The sequence below is a fragment of the Thermobia domestica genome, chromosome 14, assembly GCF_964235325.1.
Source record: "Thermobia domestica chromosome 14, izTheDome1.hap1.1, whole genome shotgun sequence".
Lineage (NCBI taxonomy): Eukaryota > Metazoa > Arthropoda > Insecta > Zygentoma > Lepismatidae > Thermobia > Thermobia domestica.
Window position 1 is genome coordinate 121,882,812 of NC_137467.1, and position 17,672 is coordinate 121,900,483.

The 17,672-nt window shown below is 35.3% G+C and overlaps 1 protein-coding gene across 6 annotated transcripts in view; it reads left to right on the plus strand.

Annotated features, from left to right (window-relative positions):
• Window positions 1–17,672, plus strand: part of Mtmr6 (Myotubularin related protein 6) — a 374,237-nt gene that overhangs the window by 43,613 nt on the left and 312,952 nt on the right. The window contains exon 1 of one of the 6 annotated variants that reach the window (XM_081738789.1): window positions 8,717–8,838. The exons of 4 other annotated variants lie outside the window; for them this stretch is intronic. In XM_081738789.1, the coding sequence (XP_081594915.1) occupies window positions 8,746–8,838 (93 nt within the window). In that variant the 5' untranslated portion in view covers window positions 8,717–8,745. Of the gene's footprint in view, window positions 1–8,716; window positions 8,839–17,672 lie in introns of those variants that run through there. One more of the 6 variants, XM_081738792.1, reaches the window with a different exon arrangement.

Consider the following 17,672-nt stretch of genomic DNA (forward strand, 5'->3'; position numbering starts at 1 on the left):
TTTTCTCTCCATCGATCTGGTTTCCTTAGATTTCGTTATAACTTTCCATACTGCACTATGGGAAATTGTCTTTGTTTTGGATGACAAGCGTTGAGATCGTCTGCGATCTGTCTGCTGCTGCTCTCCTAATCTATCCGCTCATCCCTTGTTAGTGCCATTGTAGAGCCAAAATTATTTCACCGCTGGATTTCTGGAAAAAACTCCCGTCTTATTTGATGTATCACATGATAGGATTTCTTTTTGAAAAAGTTCCCGCCATTTCAAGATGGCGGCTGATGGTGCCACATGTCTCAAAAGATTTTCTCCCTTGTCTGTTATCATCACTGTTTTCCTTTTTTCCAAATTCTGAACGATTTGGATTTTTATTTAGGTGTTTCCACACTTTTGGACGTATATACGAATTTCTTGCTTGGTCTGGTTTTACTATGTGCAAATGAACACGAAGCACAATCATATATTAAAAACAAACTACGTAACGTAGCAAGCAGCTAACACACTTCACATTTTCCCTCATAAAGTATATGCATCTTTACCAACCATGGGGAAAGGTTTGACAGGTGCTACACATTGACAGATTACAAAAGCCAGTGAGGTTCTATTTGAATGGTGTTCGATGTACCTTACTTTTGTATAATCATGGAATTAATTAGCTTACCCCCAGATTATTACCTTGATGAAATGGCAACGTTGTACCTGCAAAGTTAGGCAACGATGTAGCAGGTCTTGATATCCTGACGTAACTAATGCGTGTGACGAAGGATATACAGGCTTCATTTGAGTACATTCTTGAATAATGATATGGTATTTATCAGGGTTGGCTGGTTTAAATCTTGGTTTAAACCAGCTGTTTTTTTCAAAAAAAAAAAAAAAAAAGTTTAAACCAAAAAAATGAAAAACGTTCGTAAAAGTGTAACTATTCGTAAAATCGTGATGAACACATATTTGTGGGTTATCACGTTTCACTCCCATATATTATTCGTACTATATTCAGATCTAAATTCCTCATTCTTTACTCAAAGAGATTATATTACAAAAGCAACTTTTTATGTAACTTTATGGATGTTTCTTTTGTGATTTTTTTATAATTTGTTATTATTGTTATGCTACAAAAGGAAAATTCTAAACATTGTTTCGTTCTAATAATGTTTACTATTAACATACATCGAAATGCCGTACTTTTTTGGGGAGGGGGGTCATACAAAACCCACTGGAGGCAATTATTGAAATAACAACAATCTTTGGTAACTATTTATGTATAAATGGGTCAGAGCCAAAGTGGACTCAAATAATTCGTATCTTTATTCACACTTTTCTTACTGATATGCAAAGTAAGTCGTTATATTTCTTTAACTTGGACTAGTAAAAGTCGTAGTGAACTGACTTGGACAAAATTAGTTCTTCTGTACTCTGTAGTACTTTGAAATTGTCCATATGTAATTCTGTATAATGGTTCCACTTGTGCAATTGTTTATCTTTTTGTCCTTCGGTTCTAATGACTCGACGATTATATTAACAAATATGTAAAGAACAGTCAACGTAGTTTTATCAGGAGTCCTTCGTGAGTGAGTCGGCAGACGTATCGCATTTGTGGCCAATTAGTCCCGGTTTCGAGTTCAAATGGAGGACAGTTTCTCTTGGATGTAAGACGAGAAGCGGTTTGGATTCCGCTTTAAGCTTATATGACCCCTTCCAGCATAACCCGGTTCTTTCATACTAACACCAAGGCGAAACAAGCTTATTTCTGTTCATATGTGATATAAATACATAGAGCAAATTATTTAAACCAAAAAAACCTGGTTTTTGCCAACCCTGGTATTTATTGTATTTGTATTTATAAGCTCACTTACAAAGGAGTAAATCCTCAATCTCAAAGGGTGATGAGAAAATTGGGGTAGAAGTTCTACCAAAAGCATAAAATTGAAATTGGCGCCAGTTAATGGTAAGCTCGTAATGGCCCAATGAATGCCTCCGTAGCATAGTGGTTTAAGCGTCTGATTTGTAATTCACAGATTCCAATCCAGGCTACGTTACTTTGTTTTATTTGGACAATCTAATTAGTTATCATTGTTAATTATTTTGTTTACATGTTTTCATACAGCTTGTTCCTAATGCAGTGAATAATTTAACAAATGGGCATAGACAGGCACCGCTTGATGATAATTTCTTTTTGGCAATTCAAGATCATGGTTCGAGAAATTCAATATTGTATAAGAATTATTAATAGTGACAATGATGAATTGAAACTTCACGATCAAATATTCATCATGTGAACGATTTGGTTCACATACAATCAATTATTAAAACTAATATACTAAACTGCGATTATATGCTTTCAAAGATGGAATGCATCGAGAATCGAGTTGTTCCCAGTTTTAACAGTGTTCGTGACATAAAGTATAACCCAAGAACGGATTTTGTTCGGGTTCGATTCTCGGTGAACACAATACGTAGACTGTTACTGTAGGTCTACATCTTCCACAACGTTCGGTGCTAAAAATACTTGAAAACTTCAACAAACAGTTCAGGGATGCACGGAAAATGTGACAAGTGTCACGTATAGTGGACTGTATTGTCTCAAATTTGGGAAACTCTGGTACATGATATAAGCATAAAAATCGATAACGTCGAAGTAGGCAGAAAAACATTCTCACGAACACAGGTCGCTGCTCTGTTTCACCTGTATTAACAGCAAGCCTGTTTTCAAATCAGGCGAGAAATACGGTGAGTTGTCAGTGAATGTACATCCATCCATCTAGAAAGGAAAATAAGAAAAAAAGAAAAAAACTTCGTGTGATGAACATCTGCAATACAGTTTCAAGAAGTTTCTATTAATAGACGGCCACAAACCCCACATTTGAAATGAACTCGGCAGCACCAAAGGTTTACTCTGAAAGATTATAGTTTGATTTGGTGCATCTCATTTTATTGTCAATCCAGTGATGCGTGGCAGTATGTGCTTCAAAAGAAAAGTCTGAATGTGTTGAAGAGATTATTCAATTGAATGATTGGTTGTTGTGGATGTACGGCCGCATGCAACACTGTTTAAGAAGATAGAACTAAAGCAAAATCTTTCTTAACGGATACACCTATAAAAGGACAGATTTTTTTTTTTGACTCGGCAAAAATAAATCTATTATTACGGGAGTGAACTCTCCTCTTTGCGGATACGGAGGGTCTTCGTTTCCTTCCTACATTTTAGTGTTCTCTTCATAACGTATAGGAATTAGTCACAGTTCATACCTATTTAACATAGAAAATACTGTCTGAAATTTGAAAACATTTGGGATACGGTACAGTAGATAGAAAATCTCTTCCCCCAAAATGTCTTTGTCATAAGTCAGCGACCTTGTGGGCTACCACATAGAACAATTGTATGGTAAGACTTAAGTTCCTATCTTCTTTGCCCACAATATATTGCTTTCTGAAAAACCTTCAATGTGTAAATATAAACGTGGACACCCAGTGATATCCCCATGAATTCTATATGAATTTCTTCCCTTCCTTAACAAATTCAATTTTTCTCTTGGGGCTTGCAACTTCAAAGATAAATAATAATTGTTTTACGATAAAATTTCAATTAAGAACATGTCTCGTTTACCCTTTTTCGAATATCCCTCAGTAGTTCGAACATTAACTTCAGTATTTTGATATAAGCCTATATTTACTTTATAAATAGGAGGGGCTGCTTGAAAATTTGTAGCAAGAAGGAGTGCATGTAGCATGATAAAATTTTACAGTTATTCTGCATACCCCCCCCCCCTCCGAAGTTTAATACACTTCCTTGCATAGTGGTCCAATTTTTGCAGACCAGTTAAAAATAGTTGGGAATAAGTAATAGTCTGACAGAGCTAGATTTGGGGAATAAGCAAGGATGATCTAGGCATTGAAATCTTAGCCGGTGCACTATCAGTTGTGTTTGTAGTGTTCGATAGACAGGGGCATCGTCCTGAGAGAACAGCATTCCTTTCTTTAATTTTTCGTGGCGTTGCACTCTCAGTTTGTCTTTCAGTTTTGTGAGTAATGCGGAGTAATAATCTGCATTAAATGTCTCAGGTAAGTTGTCTATGAGTATGACTCCATCTTTATGCCAGAAGAATGTTGCAAATACTTTCTCAGCCGACTTTTGCCTTTTGAACTTCTTGGGTCGAGAGAACCGGAGTGCCACCGCTTTGTTGAGTGTTTTTTTCGTTTCGGGTTCGTAGTAGTGTATGTAGGAAAAAGCTAACACAAGTGCCATTGAGTGAGTCAACTATCATGAATTTGTCAGCAAGTGTTTATCGTTTCTGATAAACAGGATTAGGTACCTTTCTTCAAATTTTCATCTAACATCCTGAATCATGACATTATTGTACACAGAAGAGTTCTTACCGAGCTACAAATTTCAGCCCACATCTGGGAAGGGGCGTTTTTAGAGTTTACTGTCTTAACATTAAATAATTTGTTTGTAGTTCTTATGTCGGGAAGGGAAAGTTTATTAAAACATTCGCTTGTATTATATAAAAGTAACTGGTGTTTACGTATTATCCATACATATGATAAAATACTTTGTTACATCTCAGTAATAGGGCCTACAGTTCTAAATCTATCGGAATAATGTTTGTTCATTGAGTATTTTGGGTTTTGAGGCCATGTGAGAACTGCAAAGCTTGTCTGGTAGATGAGTGACAATGAGCAATTCAAATCAAACAAAATTTGTATGAACACGTATTGTAAGTTGATTACCGGGGGAACGTCAAATATGAAAGGAAAACCATGTGTCTGGTATACTCTCCAAATGGAGAGACGATTTTGTGTTATATTGGAAAACAAAGAAGTAAGGTGTATGTAGTAGCGATAATGTTCTTTGTTCTTCTTCTTCAGAAATGGGAAAGAATATACTTTATTACTTTATTCGATGGAGTGCTTTTTTCTTTTCATTAAATGTGGACACGTTTTGACATCTGTCTCACCGTTTCAGCTTTTTTTTTTTTGGAGTGGCCATAGACTTTACAATGACGTTTCTGCTGACATTTTAACCGGCTGCTATTTTGCACAGGGTCACTTTAGAGAGTCGAGACTTGTTCCGTCTTTTTTCATTTCCCAACAGATTTCCAATGATATGCTACTTGACCCCTTATCTTTTGCAATTTTTGAGTTGGACCCCCACCTGAGACCCTGCGGGTAGCCCTGGGACAACATTTTTTGCTTTGATACGTTGTACTTTTAAAATGATCAAACACGTGTTTTCCTGTTTTGTCATCTGTCTCATCGTTTGCGATTTTTAGGAGAGGAAGCAGATTTTCTGGACACCCTGTATATTCATATAACTCGCAAAGTATATGCATTCGGAAAAATTGATTACAGTTTCGTAATAGTGCTTTAGATTGGTATATAAACCATCTACCACTTCTACCATTGGTATATCTTCCACTTCAATATATAATCTCCCTCTCTTCCTTTGTAAGAACAAGACATGGTATCAACATGGAATCGGAAGAGCTGGCAGAAAGCTGGCTATAGACAGTCCAACACGAGAGGCTGTACTCTACGTAAATGTTAACCTGCATTGTAATAAATTCAAGCATGTTATGTATCAGTATATTGCAAGACTCATAACTCACTTTTGTAATTACAGAACAAGTTGTTAAATGATTCGAATGTCGCCATTGGGATTAGGTTTCTTGTAACTCTGCAATCAAAGCATAAAATCCTCTGTTTATATAGTTTGTGTGAGCGTTCGAAGTTAACCGCAAAATGAGATTTAATTTAATTTTCATACTTCGTATCAAGTCTCGACATAAAAAAAAAAAAAAAAATCAATAATACTAATGCTTGTCGTCTTCAGCAGGTAAAATCAAACTGTTGAAAAAAATAACATCTTAAGTTTTGTATGAAAAACTAAAATTAATCTTTATATATTTATATATAATTTTATCAAGACTTCATTAGCGTAATTACTAGTAATTGCTGATATATATAGGAATCGGAACTGTCATCAATCAGCTCATGGATCCTAAAATATAGATTCGAAACTAATATTGGTTGTTTTCAATCGTTTTTATGTCTTCCCTTCCCCTCCCCCCTTGGTGTACTATAGTTGTCTTACTCCGACAGTACTCTTTTCCATACCGTAAGTAATATGTGTACGAAGTTCGGTTTAAAATTGCTGCAGGTGTTCCAAAGTTATGGTGGATTTACATATATATATATATATATATATATATATATATATATATATATATATATATATTAGAAAAATAGTAATCATCAAAGTAGTTGAGGAATTTAGCACCTTCTATGTCCCCATTTTGGTTCCTTTCCTCTCTCTTCTAACCCTGGTCATGACATAAGATGGTTCATAAGTTGCCACATGTGGGTCATTCCGAGCACTTATCATGTTGCCCTTGTAGATAACCTATTTATTAGCCAGTTCACGAAATAACTTTCAAACCCACTTCAGGTAAGACCGAGTTGACGAAGTAACTTTTTGAAATCACTTGGACTCTGACGCATTGAAAACGTTTTTCTCTTAGTTTTGCACAATGTAAGAGTTGTTGGTAGCTTTTTTTTTTCTTTTTTAAAGACTTATGTATAATTATTCTTATACGTGATCTTAATTAAGCAGGAGGAGGGATCGTTGGATTTTTCTTACAGAAGAAAATGCTGTAGCGCACGTTATCTGTAAGATTTTTCACATAAGGAAGGAACAAAATTCTAGTGCAAATATCCTTTCTTTCTTTAGTAGTCCTTATTTATTTTTACTATTGTTGGCTGGCGTTCGTTGAATTTTGGGGATGGAGAGGGAGAAATGGACGAAGGCCTAAGAAGGAATGAAATGTAATTTGTGTTGTGTCAATGCACTGCAGCAGGCCCGTAGCCAGTCCGAAAATGTAGGGGGGGCGGTGGAAGTTAGAGGGGGCCCGATCCAAAAATATTAGTTCATCCCATATTATAGTTCATTTGCAAACCTACCGTGAAAATTTTAGAGGGGGCCAGTAAAAATTTAGGGGGGCCCCGCCCCCCAGACCCCCCTGGATACGGGCCTGCACTGCAGTTGGTCGACAGTTGAAGATCAATGCTAAAAGTAGGCAAGGAGCATGATATATTGTCAAAAGAAGTTTTGTTAGGAAAAACAATTGAACAGCGAGTTTCAGTTATTTGATCCCTGGTTGTGTGCGCGTTTGCTTATGTAGGTTAAACGAGTACTTTTTTGAAGTGTAACACTGTTCTGACTACTTTGTTGTGGTCGAAAAGATTGCGTGTTGTTTCTAACCCATGTTTTTGTTCCAAAAAACCCAACAGTTGACAAAGCTGTCCCGAATCAACTACGTTAGGATGAAATTCGTGAAGGTGTTGATAGGTTGAACATAGACTCGAAGTGGGCGTAAGATGAGTTTGTTATGTCAGCTGATACATCGTTAGGTTCTGATGCATATAGTAAGATATCATCTTCCCTTTTCGCTTCTATTCCCCAACATCTACCGATTATTCGACCCATCCTCCTCCTCTTTGCACCCCCTCCCCCTTCCGGCCATTTGGAAATAATAACGCGTATTTTCCCTGAAAATCGACTTTGTCAGCAAGACGTTTACAGTGAGTTTTGTTATTAATTGGCTCACCCACATCACGCTGTGATGGTTATATAACTACGTTTGTTATATCAGTAATTAGCTAATTGTTACTAACTTTGTAAGGATCACTTCAGTGTCATTTGAACTGCGTCATTACCGTATTTGAGCGGGGACAGTACCAAATCGTGTTTTTCTTTTAAACTACTAGAAACTTTCAGATTTCCCCTTCGTTTCCTCCCTCACGTGGTCGAAATTCTTTGATTATGCATACACTATATATATTATAATTCTGTGATCCATTCTTGGTATATGGATGCTTCATTCATGAGTGTCAAATGTTTAGCGTCAGATGTATGGTCGTTAGAAAATAACTGTACGTTTTCTTAATGGTATTGGTTCGTCAACAAGACATCACTCAAATTTAGCCCGTCAGTTAAAGGTTAAAAAAGTTCCAAGTAAAGCAGCAAAATAAATAAATAAATAAATAAATAAATAAATAAAAATAAATAAATAAAATAAAAAAAAATGCTCTGGATATATTAGGAATGGGAGAGTAACCTATTCATCTTGTCATTCGCCTGGTAGGACAGAGAAATACGGAAAACTCCAGTTACGATTTCCGCTATGGGATTCGAACCTGGGACCTTCTTATTACAAAGAGAGAACGGTAATGTCTCTTGTTTTAGTGTAAAAGAAATATCGAATGTGTTACTAAACATTCTGTATAAGAATGTGTGACGTTATGGGAATATATAGATACAACTTTGAATCTTGTCTATTTTCTTTTTCTACAGATTTTTAGGATAGAATAGGAATAGTGTGCCAAGGTCAAACCAATAATCACGCAACGAATGGAGGTTGTGTGTGGGTCAGTGACACAGGTACCAAGAAGTATACAAATATATACTGTTCGTGTGAATGTGATATTTAAAACTTCTATTGTGAACTATTTCCGTGAATATAATACATAATGAAATAGTCGTGGAACCATAGGGAATTGGAAAAAAATACATAAAGTATGTATTACTAGTTGCAAGACCCAATACAGAGCCCCGGCTCAGGGTTGAGTGGGCGGAGCTAGCGAGCTAGCAGTCGATACGTACAGGCGCTTGGTTACAGCGAAGCTCAGTTTCTCTCCTGATGTGAGAGTGGGTCCTCCATGCGTTCGCTCGAGTTTCTTCACATTTTTCCTGTGATGCAGCAGAATCTCTACGGTAGGATTCGTTCCTGGATTCTGGACCAGGAGGACCCACCAGAGTTGTATAAGGACATTCCTGTCTTGAAAAAGGTAAAGTCAAGTGATGTCATTTTATTTTCAGTTTTGTTTTTGCGTAAAAGATTTTTTTTTTTGTTATGCATTGTGTTTGAATAAAATAATAAATTCTTTCCTTGGATGAAGTTTTATGAAAAATGATTCCAGCTACAAATGTGAAAAAGAACATAAAGTAGGTGTTTTTACACATGAGACGCTTTAATACTTCAGATTTGAATTTACCGAGAAAATATATTATATTTACGTATATCTTGCTTATGATGGTATTAAAATTTTAAAACATAGTTATCTAATTTGAATGTTAAAATGATTTTTTCAAAAATACTTGTATGATGATAACTATGTTTCAATTCTGGAACATACGTTTTTTTATTATTATTATTATTGTCCTTTATTATTGTCGGAGGTCGTTTGTTTTGAAATCCGAGTTCCAGAGAGATAAGTTGATGTCTGTACATTCATGTCTCGTATTTGTAAACTTCAAGGAACTTGTCTTGAATTTGAAATAGTCACTTTCTTCAAGGTTTTGTTTTTTGAACATCCATAAAAAACACGTGTTTACTTTTGAAGTATCGAAGATTTCGGTAACTCACTAAGCTATACTTTGACTTCGGAGTTTTAGAAGCCCTGAATTCGATTATCTCTCACACCATGTAAACTTTGTGTGCGATTTTGTCCTTGTTGTTTTGAAGTAAGTATACCTCTCCTTTACGTTCAGTTGCTCTTTCAGCTGTTCTATTATTCTCTCGTGTTTTTCGTCGATTACATTACATTGCAGATTGAAACATTTATCCGATAGGGATCGAAAAGGTTCTTGTCTTCTTTAGGATCACATCAAAGGTTTTGAGAATAAGTTAATCTGAAAATGTTCATTGAAAATTGTCATACTATACACCAGCAATTTCTCACAAATTGTTTTATAATATTAGTAGAAAGACGTTGACCCATTTGAGTTTTGTTTTATGAATTAGGTTGTCCAAATGGTTTATCTATTTTCTGCTGCTATGTGAATTTCTTCTGAATACTTTTGACGCACGAGAGATTGTGTTCATCAAGTTCATCACAGTTGTACAGTACAGTACTTTGGTAGCTACAATGATACATAAAAATAACAGGAAAAAGGAAATAACGGATTTGTACCAACATAATTTCAAAAATATTAGCAATAGCAGCATCGGTAATAATTCACATTAGATAATACATTAATATAAATTCTCACAGAGCATTAGTTTATGGCAGTCTTGCATCGTAGAGAACTTGTGTGATTAACGCGGTGATGAAACATACAATTTGCTTCATTGATTGACATAATGTAGCATGAGAAGTAATTTGTTTTTAAATCCAATTTAAGTTACCATATTCTGATGTATAATTAAACAGCAGTTAATAACGTTTTTCTTTAAGTGGTTTTCATTTGTTATGCCGATAATTGAGTTCTGTTCATGAAAATGTGTGGCAACATCTTTATATAGACTGTTTGATAAAATTTTTATAATTATCGAAGAAACAGCAGGAAAAAAATCAGTTAAAAAAGGAACCATTTTTGAAGCTGAATGTAGAAACGTAAAATGTTTTCACTCGCCATTTTTCTTTCAAAGTTTCACTTCGTTTCCGTAGCGACGATTACATAAGACGAAAGTATAACTTTATTCTCCGTTTTTCTTGAAGTCTGTAGTTAGAAAGTTGCATGTGTGTATTGGTGTCCGAAAACAGAATTTTTAAAGAAAAGTTTGTTGACCAAGTTTCTTTTTCTTTTCGAGATCATATCATGAGTGTGGATTTTTAAATTTATACCATGGTCACCATTAGAAGACTGTACACTCCGTTATCTTAAAATATTTGTTTTAAATCCCACAATCCTGTCTTTTAGGGTAAAGAACCCGATGAGAAATGAATGATGATAAAGTGAATTGAGTGCCTGAGAGTGAGAAGGGGCTATGCCACCCAACCTGAAATTTTGATGTAGATACAGTTCCTGTTAGTGCTGCTAAAATTTTTCTAATTACCCTGTTGATATTTTAATGCAAATAAGCCATTGCCCAATAACAATAACCATACGTTATGCATTTTGTACTTAGTCTAATAAAACTTCATTTTTCTCAAAAGTATCTGTTTGTGGCATAGCCCCTTCTCACTCTCGAGCACTCAATTTTGAAAGAACCAGCCTAATGTTGTAGTCTGCTCGACCGTGCCAATCTGTATCTTAAAACAGATATTTACCTATTATATTTATAATGAATAATAATTTTACTTCAAAATCTTTATTTTATTGTCCTGAATTAGGACGGTGGTCATACGAGACGAAGATTTATACGTATTTTCATCTGGATCGAACCTTAGTTCCCCCTCCCTCAAAAGCGTGAAAGGTAACTATTTTCCAACATGGAGGTCACCTAATCCATTTTATTTAGTATAATCGTTGCGTATTAGCTTATAAAGCAAACCCTGGGTATGTATGAAGGGCAGATTTCATGGTATTTTATGAATGATTAGTGCTTCAGTTTTAGTACGAGAAACCCGAATTCGATTGTTGGTGGGAATATGTTGGATTGGATTTTATGTTGTGTTTAGCGTTTCTTTCAGCAGCGACGCTATATAAAACGTGGACCTACAGTTTTAACGCGGGATCAGAACTATATGAGCGTCCTAGCCCTAAGATCGAAAAAGTTAGAATTAGTTGTTACATACAACCTTTTCAACACCAGAATTGATGATGCAAAATTACTTTCCAGAAATTTTGTATTCTTCCTTTCTTCCTTTGTATAAATTCCTTCTTACAGGTACAACGATAACATCATATATATTTGGGCAGAAGTGCTTTAATGTATGCATTTTCCCAAGAAAAGAAGAAAAAGAAAAGAAATAATTAACAATTATTACTTACTTGTTTATAAGGATAATTACAAAGAAAAGCTGACATAGAGATGGAAAATAAACGTTTCCTTGTTTACAAAATGAGGTTTGATTAATTAAATGATACGAATCAGGTAAATAAAACGAACATTAGCAATTGTTTTCGTTTTACAGGGCACAGAAAAAGAATCTTTCATTATTCTAATGCAACGTTTCTCAACCTTTTTTACCTTTGGGACACACCAAAGTACGTTTTTAACTTTCGCGACATCCCTGCATGTAATTTTTTCCCCTAGATGCAAAAAAGCAAACACAAAAATACATACAATACTTTTTTTTAAATAAAATATTATGGAACGACTATGAGATTAAAATCTCATAGCGTTAAAGCAAACTTTCTAGCTTTAAACTTCGAAGGCAAGTGTAAAATCAAGTCTATTGGCAATTAATTTTTATTTTCTTCTAAAGATAATTTGTTTGCGGAAGATCTTAGAGGACATTAAAAATCTCGCGACACAACTGACATGTATTTGCAACACACCAATTTGTCGCAACACAGAGGTTAAGAAACGCTGTTTTGGTGAATGTGCAAATAATTTCTGGAGCCGTCACATTTGGAAAATATGTACTGCGTGTAACGCAATATAAATTAAGCATGCGGATCTAAGACATAGCAAAAATTATTAGAAACTCTGCTAAAAATATATTTATGAACGAGATATGAATTGCCACCGTTAGTTGTGAAGTTATTAACAGGTTGACTTCTCTAACGAACGCGGCTGAGGTATTCATTCTAGCTATGTATTGTTTAAAAAAAATTCTCGTGCTTTCAAGAGTTACCGTGTGAATTAATGGGCAGACATAAATTATGTCACGGTTACTCGTTAAGGTGTTACCGGGTTGACTCCATTAACGAACCCGGTCAAGGTAATCACTAGGGAACGGAACTTTATTTAAATAAATGTTTTTTCTGCAGTGAGATAGAGGCACATTATTTTGCCAAAATGCTGATCATATCCTTTTATGCCACCTCAGCAAATTTTATTTTACATAAAAACACATATTTTCCAATTTTCCGTATGTAAATACATATTTTAAGAGTTTTCGTTTTAAAAACATAAAATCACTCATTGAGGACTGCTACATCGAAATCTTCGAAAGAAAAAATGCTTCTTTTCCCACACCTCTTTTATATCGTGTGTCAGGTTTGTTTTGTCTTTGAGCACGTTGACTCGCAGACTTCTGGTGCCTTACTTTAATCTACACGTAAAGTCCTGTTGAGGGAATTCTATCCAGCCACAAGCCAGTTACAACACTGCAGGACTTTGAATCCACTACATGTATTTTCGTTTATTCTATTCTAAGTGATGCTTCAGCACAGTGTATGTATTTCCTTACTGTAAAATGCCTAAAATAAAAGCAAGTGTTTCATCTCGTTTGCAGAAATTCTGTGATGAATATAAAGATGTATTTTGTACTGATGACAAAGTGCTATTTTGCCAACCGTGTGGTAAATCTGTCACGGCTGACCAACGTTCACAAATTAAGCAGCATTTGGAAAGCAAAAAACATATCGTTGCTGCTTCACGTTTGAGCAAGAGACAGGCATTTATCTGTCAACCAATTGTGTCTAATTCTGGTAAACCGTCAAAATTGTCCGCTTTTTCAATGGATTTGTGCAGAGCTTTTGTATCCGCAGATATTCCACTGTTCAAATTAAAGAACCCTGAATTGAGAAAGTTTCTCGAGAAATATACGAACTTCGAACCGCGTGACGAATCAACATTGCGAAAAACTTATCTGCACAGGTGTTAACGAGCAAATTTTACAACATATTCGCTCGGAATGTGCGCATCAAAATATGTGGGTATGTATGGACGAAACTACAGACTCCAGTGGTAAAAAGGTGGGAAACGTGATTGTAGGAGTGCTAAGTAATGGTGACGAAACTGTATTGACGAAAAATTATTTGCTAGTGTGTAAAGAGCTATCTGCTGCTACACATGCAACGATAGCAAGGCTTTTCAACGAAGCAATGCAACTTGTGGCCAGAAGGCATAAAATTTGACAATGTTCTTCTTGTTACAGATGCTGCAGCTTACATGAAAAGAGCTGCAATAGGCCTTGCCGTTAGCTGTATGGCTCATGCGTTGCATAGAATATGTGAAAAGATAAGAGTCCCTAGTTCGATAGACTAGTTTCAAATGGAAGGAAAAGTTTTACCAAATCACCTAAACGAATAGACATTTTAAATCAAAAATATTCTGGGATTCCTTTTCCAACCGCTCCTGTAGTTACACTATGGGGCACTTGGTTGAATGCCGTTGAGTATTATGTCCAAAACTTTGAACAATTCGTATTTGTAGTAAATGATCTCGACAAAGACGAAGCATCGTCCATAGAAATTCTACAAGGACTGTTAAAGGATCCATCCGTAAAACTCGAGTTAGCATTCATTTCAACAAACCTGTCCTTTCTTTCTCGTTGTATAGAAAAGCTTGAATCTTCATCAAACGTACTGTCAGCTTCAGTGGGTGAAATCCACATAATAGAAACGAAACTGATAGAACTTCCTGTTGCTAACGGACAAGTGCCAATGTCTAAATTTACAGACATTTTTGAAAGAAACCTAGGTTTTCAAACATTGTATAAAATTACACGTGTTTTGGAAGGGGAAATGGTGAAGGAAGATGTGGCCAATTTCAGAGTTAGTGAAATTTCGTGTTTCAAATATACGAGAATTGTTTCTTGTGACGTGGAGCGATCTTTCTCGCAATATAAGGTGCTTTTTAGGAATAATCATCACAAATTTACAATGGAGAACTTGGAGAAAATTATGATAGTTTAAAGAATAGCTCGCTAGAAGGTAAACATTTCAAAACTGAATTTAAGATGTTCACAATACACCTAATATTTAAGTTTCTGTTGCCAAATATTTTTATTTTTGTCACATATTTTTCTAATTTTATCACATATTTTCAAAATTTATAGCACATAAATAAATAAATATTTCTGAGTTTTTTAGCACATGAAGTTCCGTTCCCTAGTAATCACTGTAGCTGGCTATTACAAAAAAAAAAAAAAAAAAAAAAAAACTTTTTAAGTTACCATGTAGAGTAACGTGAGGACGTAAGTTATCGTTACTCACTAAGATGTTAACGGATTGACCCAGTTAACGAAATTGGCAGAGATAATCGCTATTACCTAACTATTAACTATCTATTGGAACAAAACCTAATTAGAAAAATCGCGTTTATTCAGGAGTTATTGTGGAATGACGGACGCACGTATTTACGTACTAACATTACAATCATCATAAGTCCCACTTGCCTTATCCTAATATTGTGTAAACTCACCAGTTGTATAACCGTGACTGATCTGCATATCTCAAGTATAATGCAGATGGGCACTATTAAATCAGTTATTGTGTCTAAAATAAATAAATCACGTTTGATTTCATGACTAAAGTAGAGGGCACGGTGGTTCAGTGGCAGAGCGCTTATCTGTGGTTTGTGGGATCCCTTGTTCAATACCTGCCACGTTTGTTGTGCACAACATCCATGTTTGTAGGTTTTCTCGCGGTACTTGCATTCCTCCCACTTTCTCATTCTACCGATTTGCCCATTATCATTCACTTGCCTTAATCGTCGACTCCCTTAATCTAAAGAGCATAATCGTAGAACGTTGAACTGATTTTTTTTTTCATTTCATTTCATGACTAAAGTGAAAGAAACATATTGCTTGGAATTTACGAAGACAGCAAAAGATTAGTGTGTGTGTGTTTTCTTTCTAGTTTACATTTTCAATATTTCTAATCAAGAAGGGAATTTTTGATTTTCGTAAATTAATAAAATACATTTTTCAGCGATATATTATCGATTGTAAGTGTCTGGTGAATACAAATTGGTAAGACAGACGTTAGTTGTTAAAATTGTAATTGATGATAATTGGAGTTGGCAGAGTTTCATCAAGAACAAGTACATTCTCTATTTTCTAGTTATAAAACTTGTTAGAATGGGAACGAACAACGTACCAAGTTTGTTATTTTTTCTCAGGAGATATTATCATGGAGGATATATATTGATTTTATATTCACATTCTGCTCCTTATACTCCAGATATAACTTGAATTTCATAGTATCCTTGGATCATGCATGGTTACATCTACTGTTTATTACTTGCTAAGAACTTTTCATATTGGATCTGTAGTAACAGAAAATAAATATAATAGCACTTGCGAAAAGAGAAGACATGCGAAGTCAAGGTTCTCAACTTTGTACCGCGTAACTTGAAGAAGAAAGAAACAACTTAAAATTTCTTAAGGGTTTTAGTCTAACTATAGAAAGATTGTGCTTCAAGTATTAAAATAAAAATTAATTTACTGATTTATTCAGTCTCTCCCATAGCCAAATATTTGACATGCTAAACTTTGTTACGTCTATTTCTGGGATCGATTTCATGTAGGGATTATCTGAATTAAACTATTACGTCGAAAACATAAAGTGTAACTAAACAAACAATAGTTAATTGGTTTCTGTTGATAAACTATGCAGACCGAAAGTACAATTAATCGGAACGAGGCAAACTTGCTCTTTACACAACGTTCTTGGTGTTATTTTGAGATACCATATATATATATATATATATATATATATATAATATATCAAAACAACACCAAGAACGTTTGGAAGTGATTTCTGACATCAAGATAGGACAAAGTATAGACCAACCTGGGTGCACAAATGCTTCCTTTCGGAGTTATAGGTTGCCGGAAACATGAAACAGTGCCAAACAGGAATCATATATATATACACAGTGGCGGATCCAAGGGGTGTTATAGGGGTTAAAGCCCCCCTTGACGCACAGGTATAAACTAGATAAAATGGACTTCAATCCTGCTTTACACTGGATAAAACGGCAAAATATGGTTTAACCCCTCCCTTGATCATATCCTGGATCCGCCCCTGTATATATATATATATATATATATATATATATATATATATATATATATATATATATATATATATATGTGTGTGTGTGTGTGTACTTCCTGTATGTAACCTTTTTTTCAAAGATAGGCGTTGTCACCACAACTTGCTTTACGAGCTTGTTCCATACTCGTATATTCCTCATTCATGTATTAATATTTAACACTGTTACAGACATTGATTAATCAATCTAACTTTATTGTATAAAATTAGAAAACCAGCAAGAAAAGTCATTTATTTTTGAAACCCTGATTGGATGAAAATAGCTACACTTCAAGTTTAGTAACTATAAATGTAAGTTTCGCGGTTACAAAGAATATCGTTAATAAGAAATGTTAATGAAATAATTTTGTTTTTCTTAGCGCTTAATTGTAAAATGCTTTTTAAAGCGTTATCGCATCGCAGTTTGCTACACAAAATCATGCAAATGCTACCCGAACTAAAAATGGGCTGAGATGCATTTATGATCAACTTTATTACCGAAGTGAGCTATTTTAGCAACAGAGACAGTATATCATTTTCTTTCTTTTATGACAGAACGGTTCTTTTCGATCTCAGTTATGAGCTCCCTCGTGGCTAAGCGGTCAGCGTACACGCCTGTGGCGTCGGAGACCTGGGTTCGATTCCAGCGGAACCTCATGTTGTTAGGATCTTATGTTAATCTGTACGTCCACATATTATATAGTCCCGCTGCTGAACGGAAGGCTAAAGTCGAAATCAAATCAAATCAAATCGATCCCAATTTGCGGAAGGCCATTTAATTTATATTGGACTGATTTTGAAGGATACTCGCTTTCCGAGAAATCTTGCCGCCACCACCGCTGATGTTCTGCTAGACTCCCAGTAATGTGAACTATCAGCCAACTTCAAAGCATCCATAGGAGGAAACTCCGGTGAAGCAGGGACAAGCGAATCCTATCGGACTCCTTCCTACAAGCATTCCAGAGACCAACGAGGGTGCGCGGACACCAATATTGCAGATGTCTTTTCTATATTCAAAGCCTCA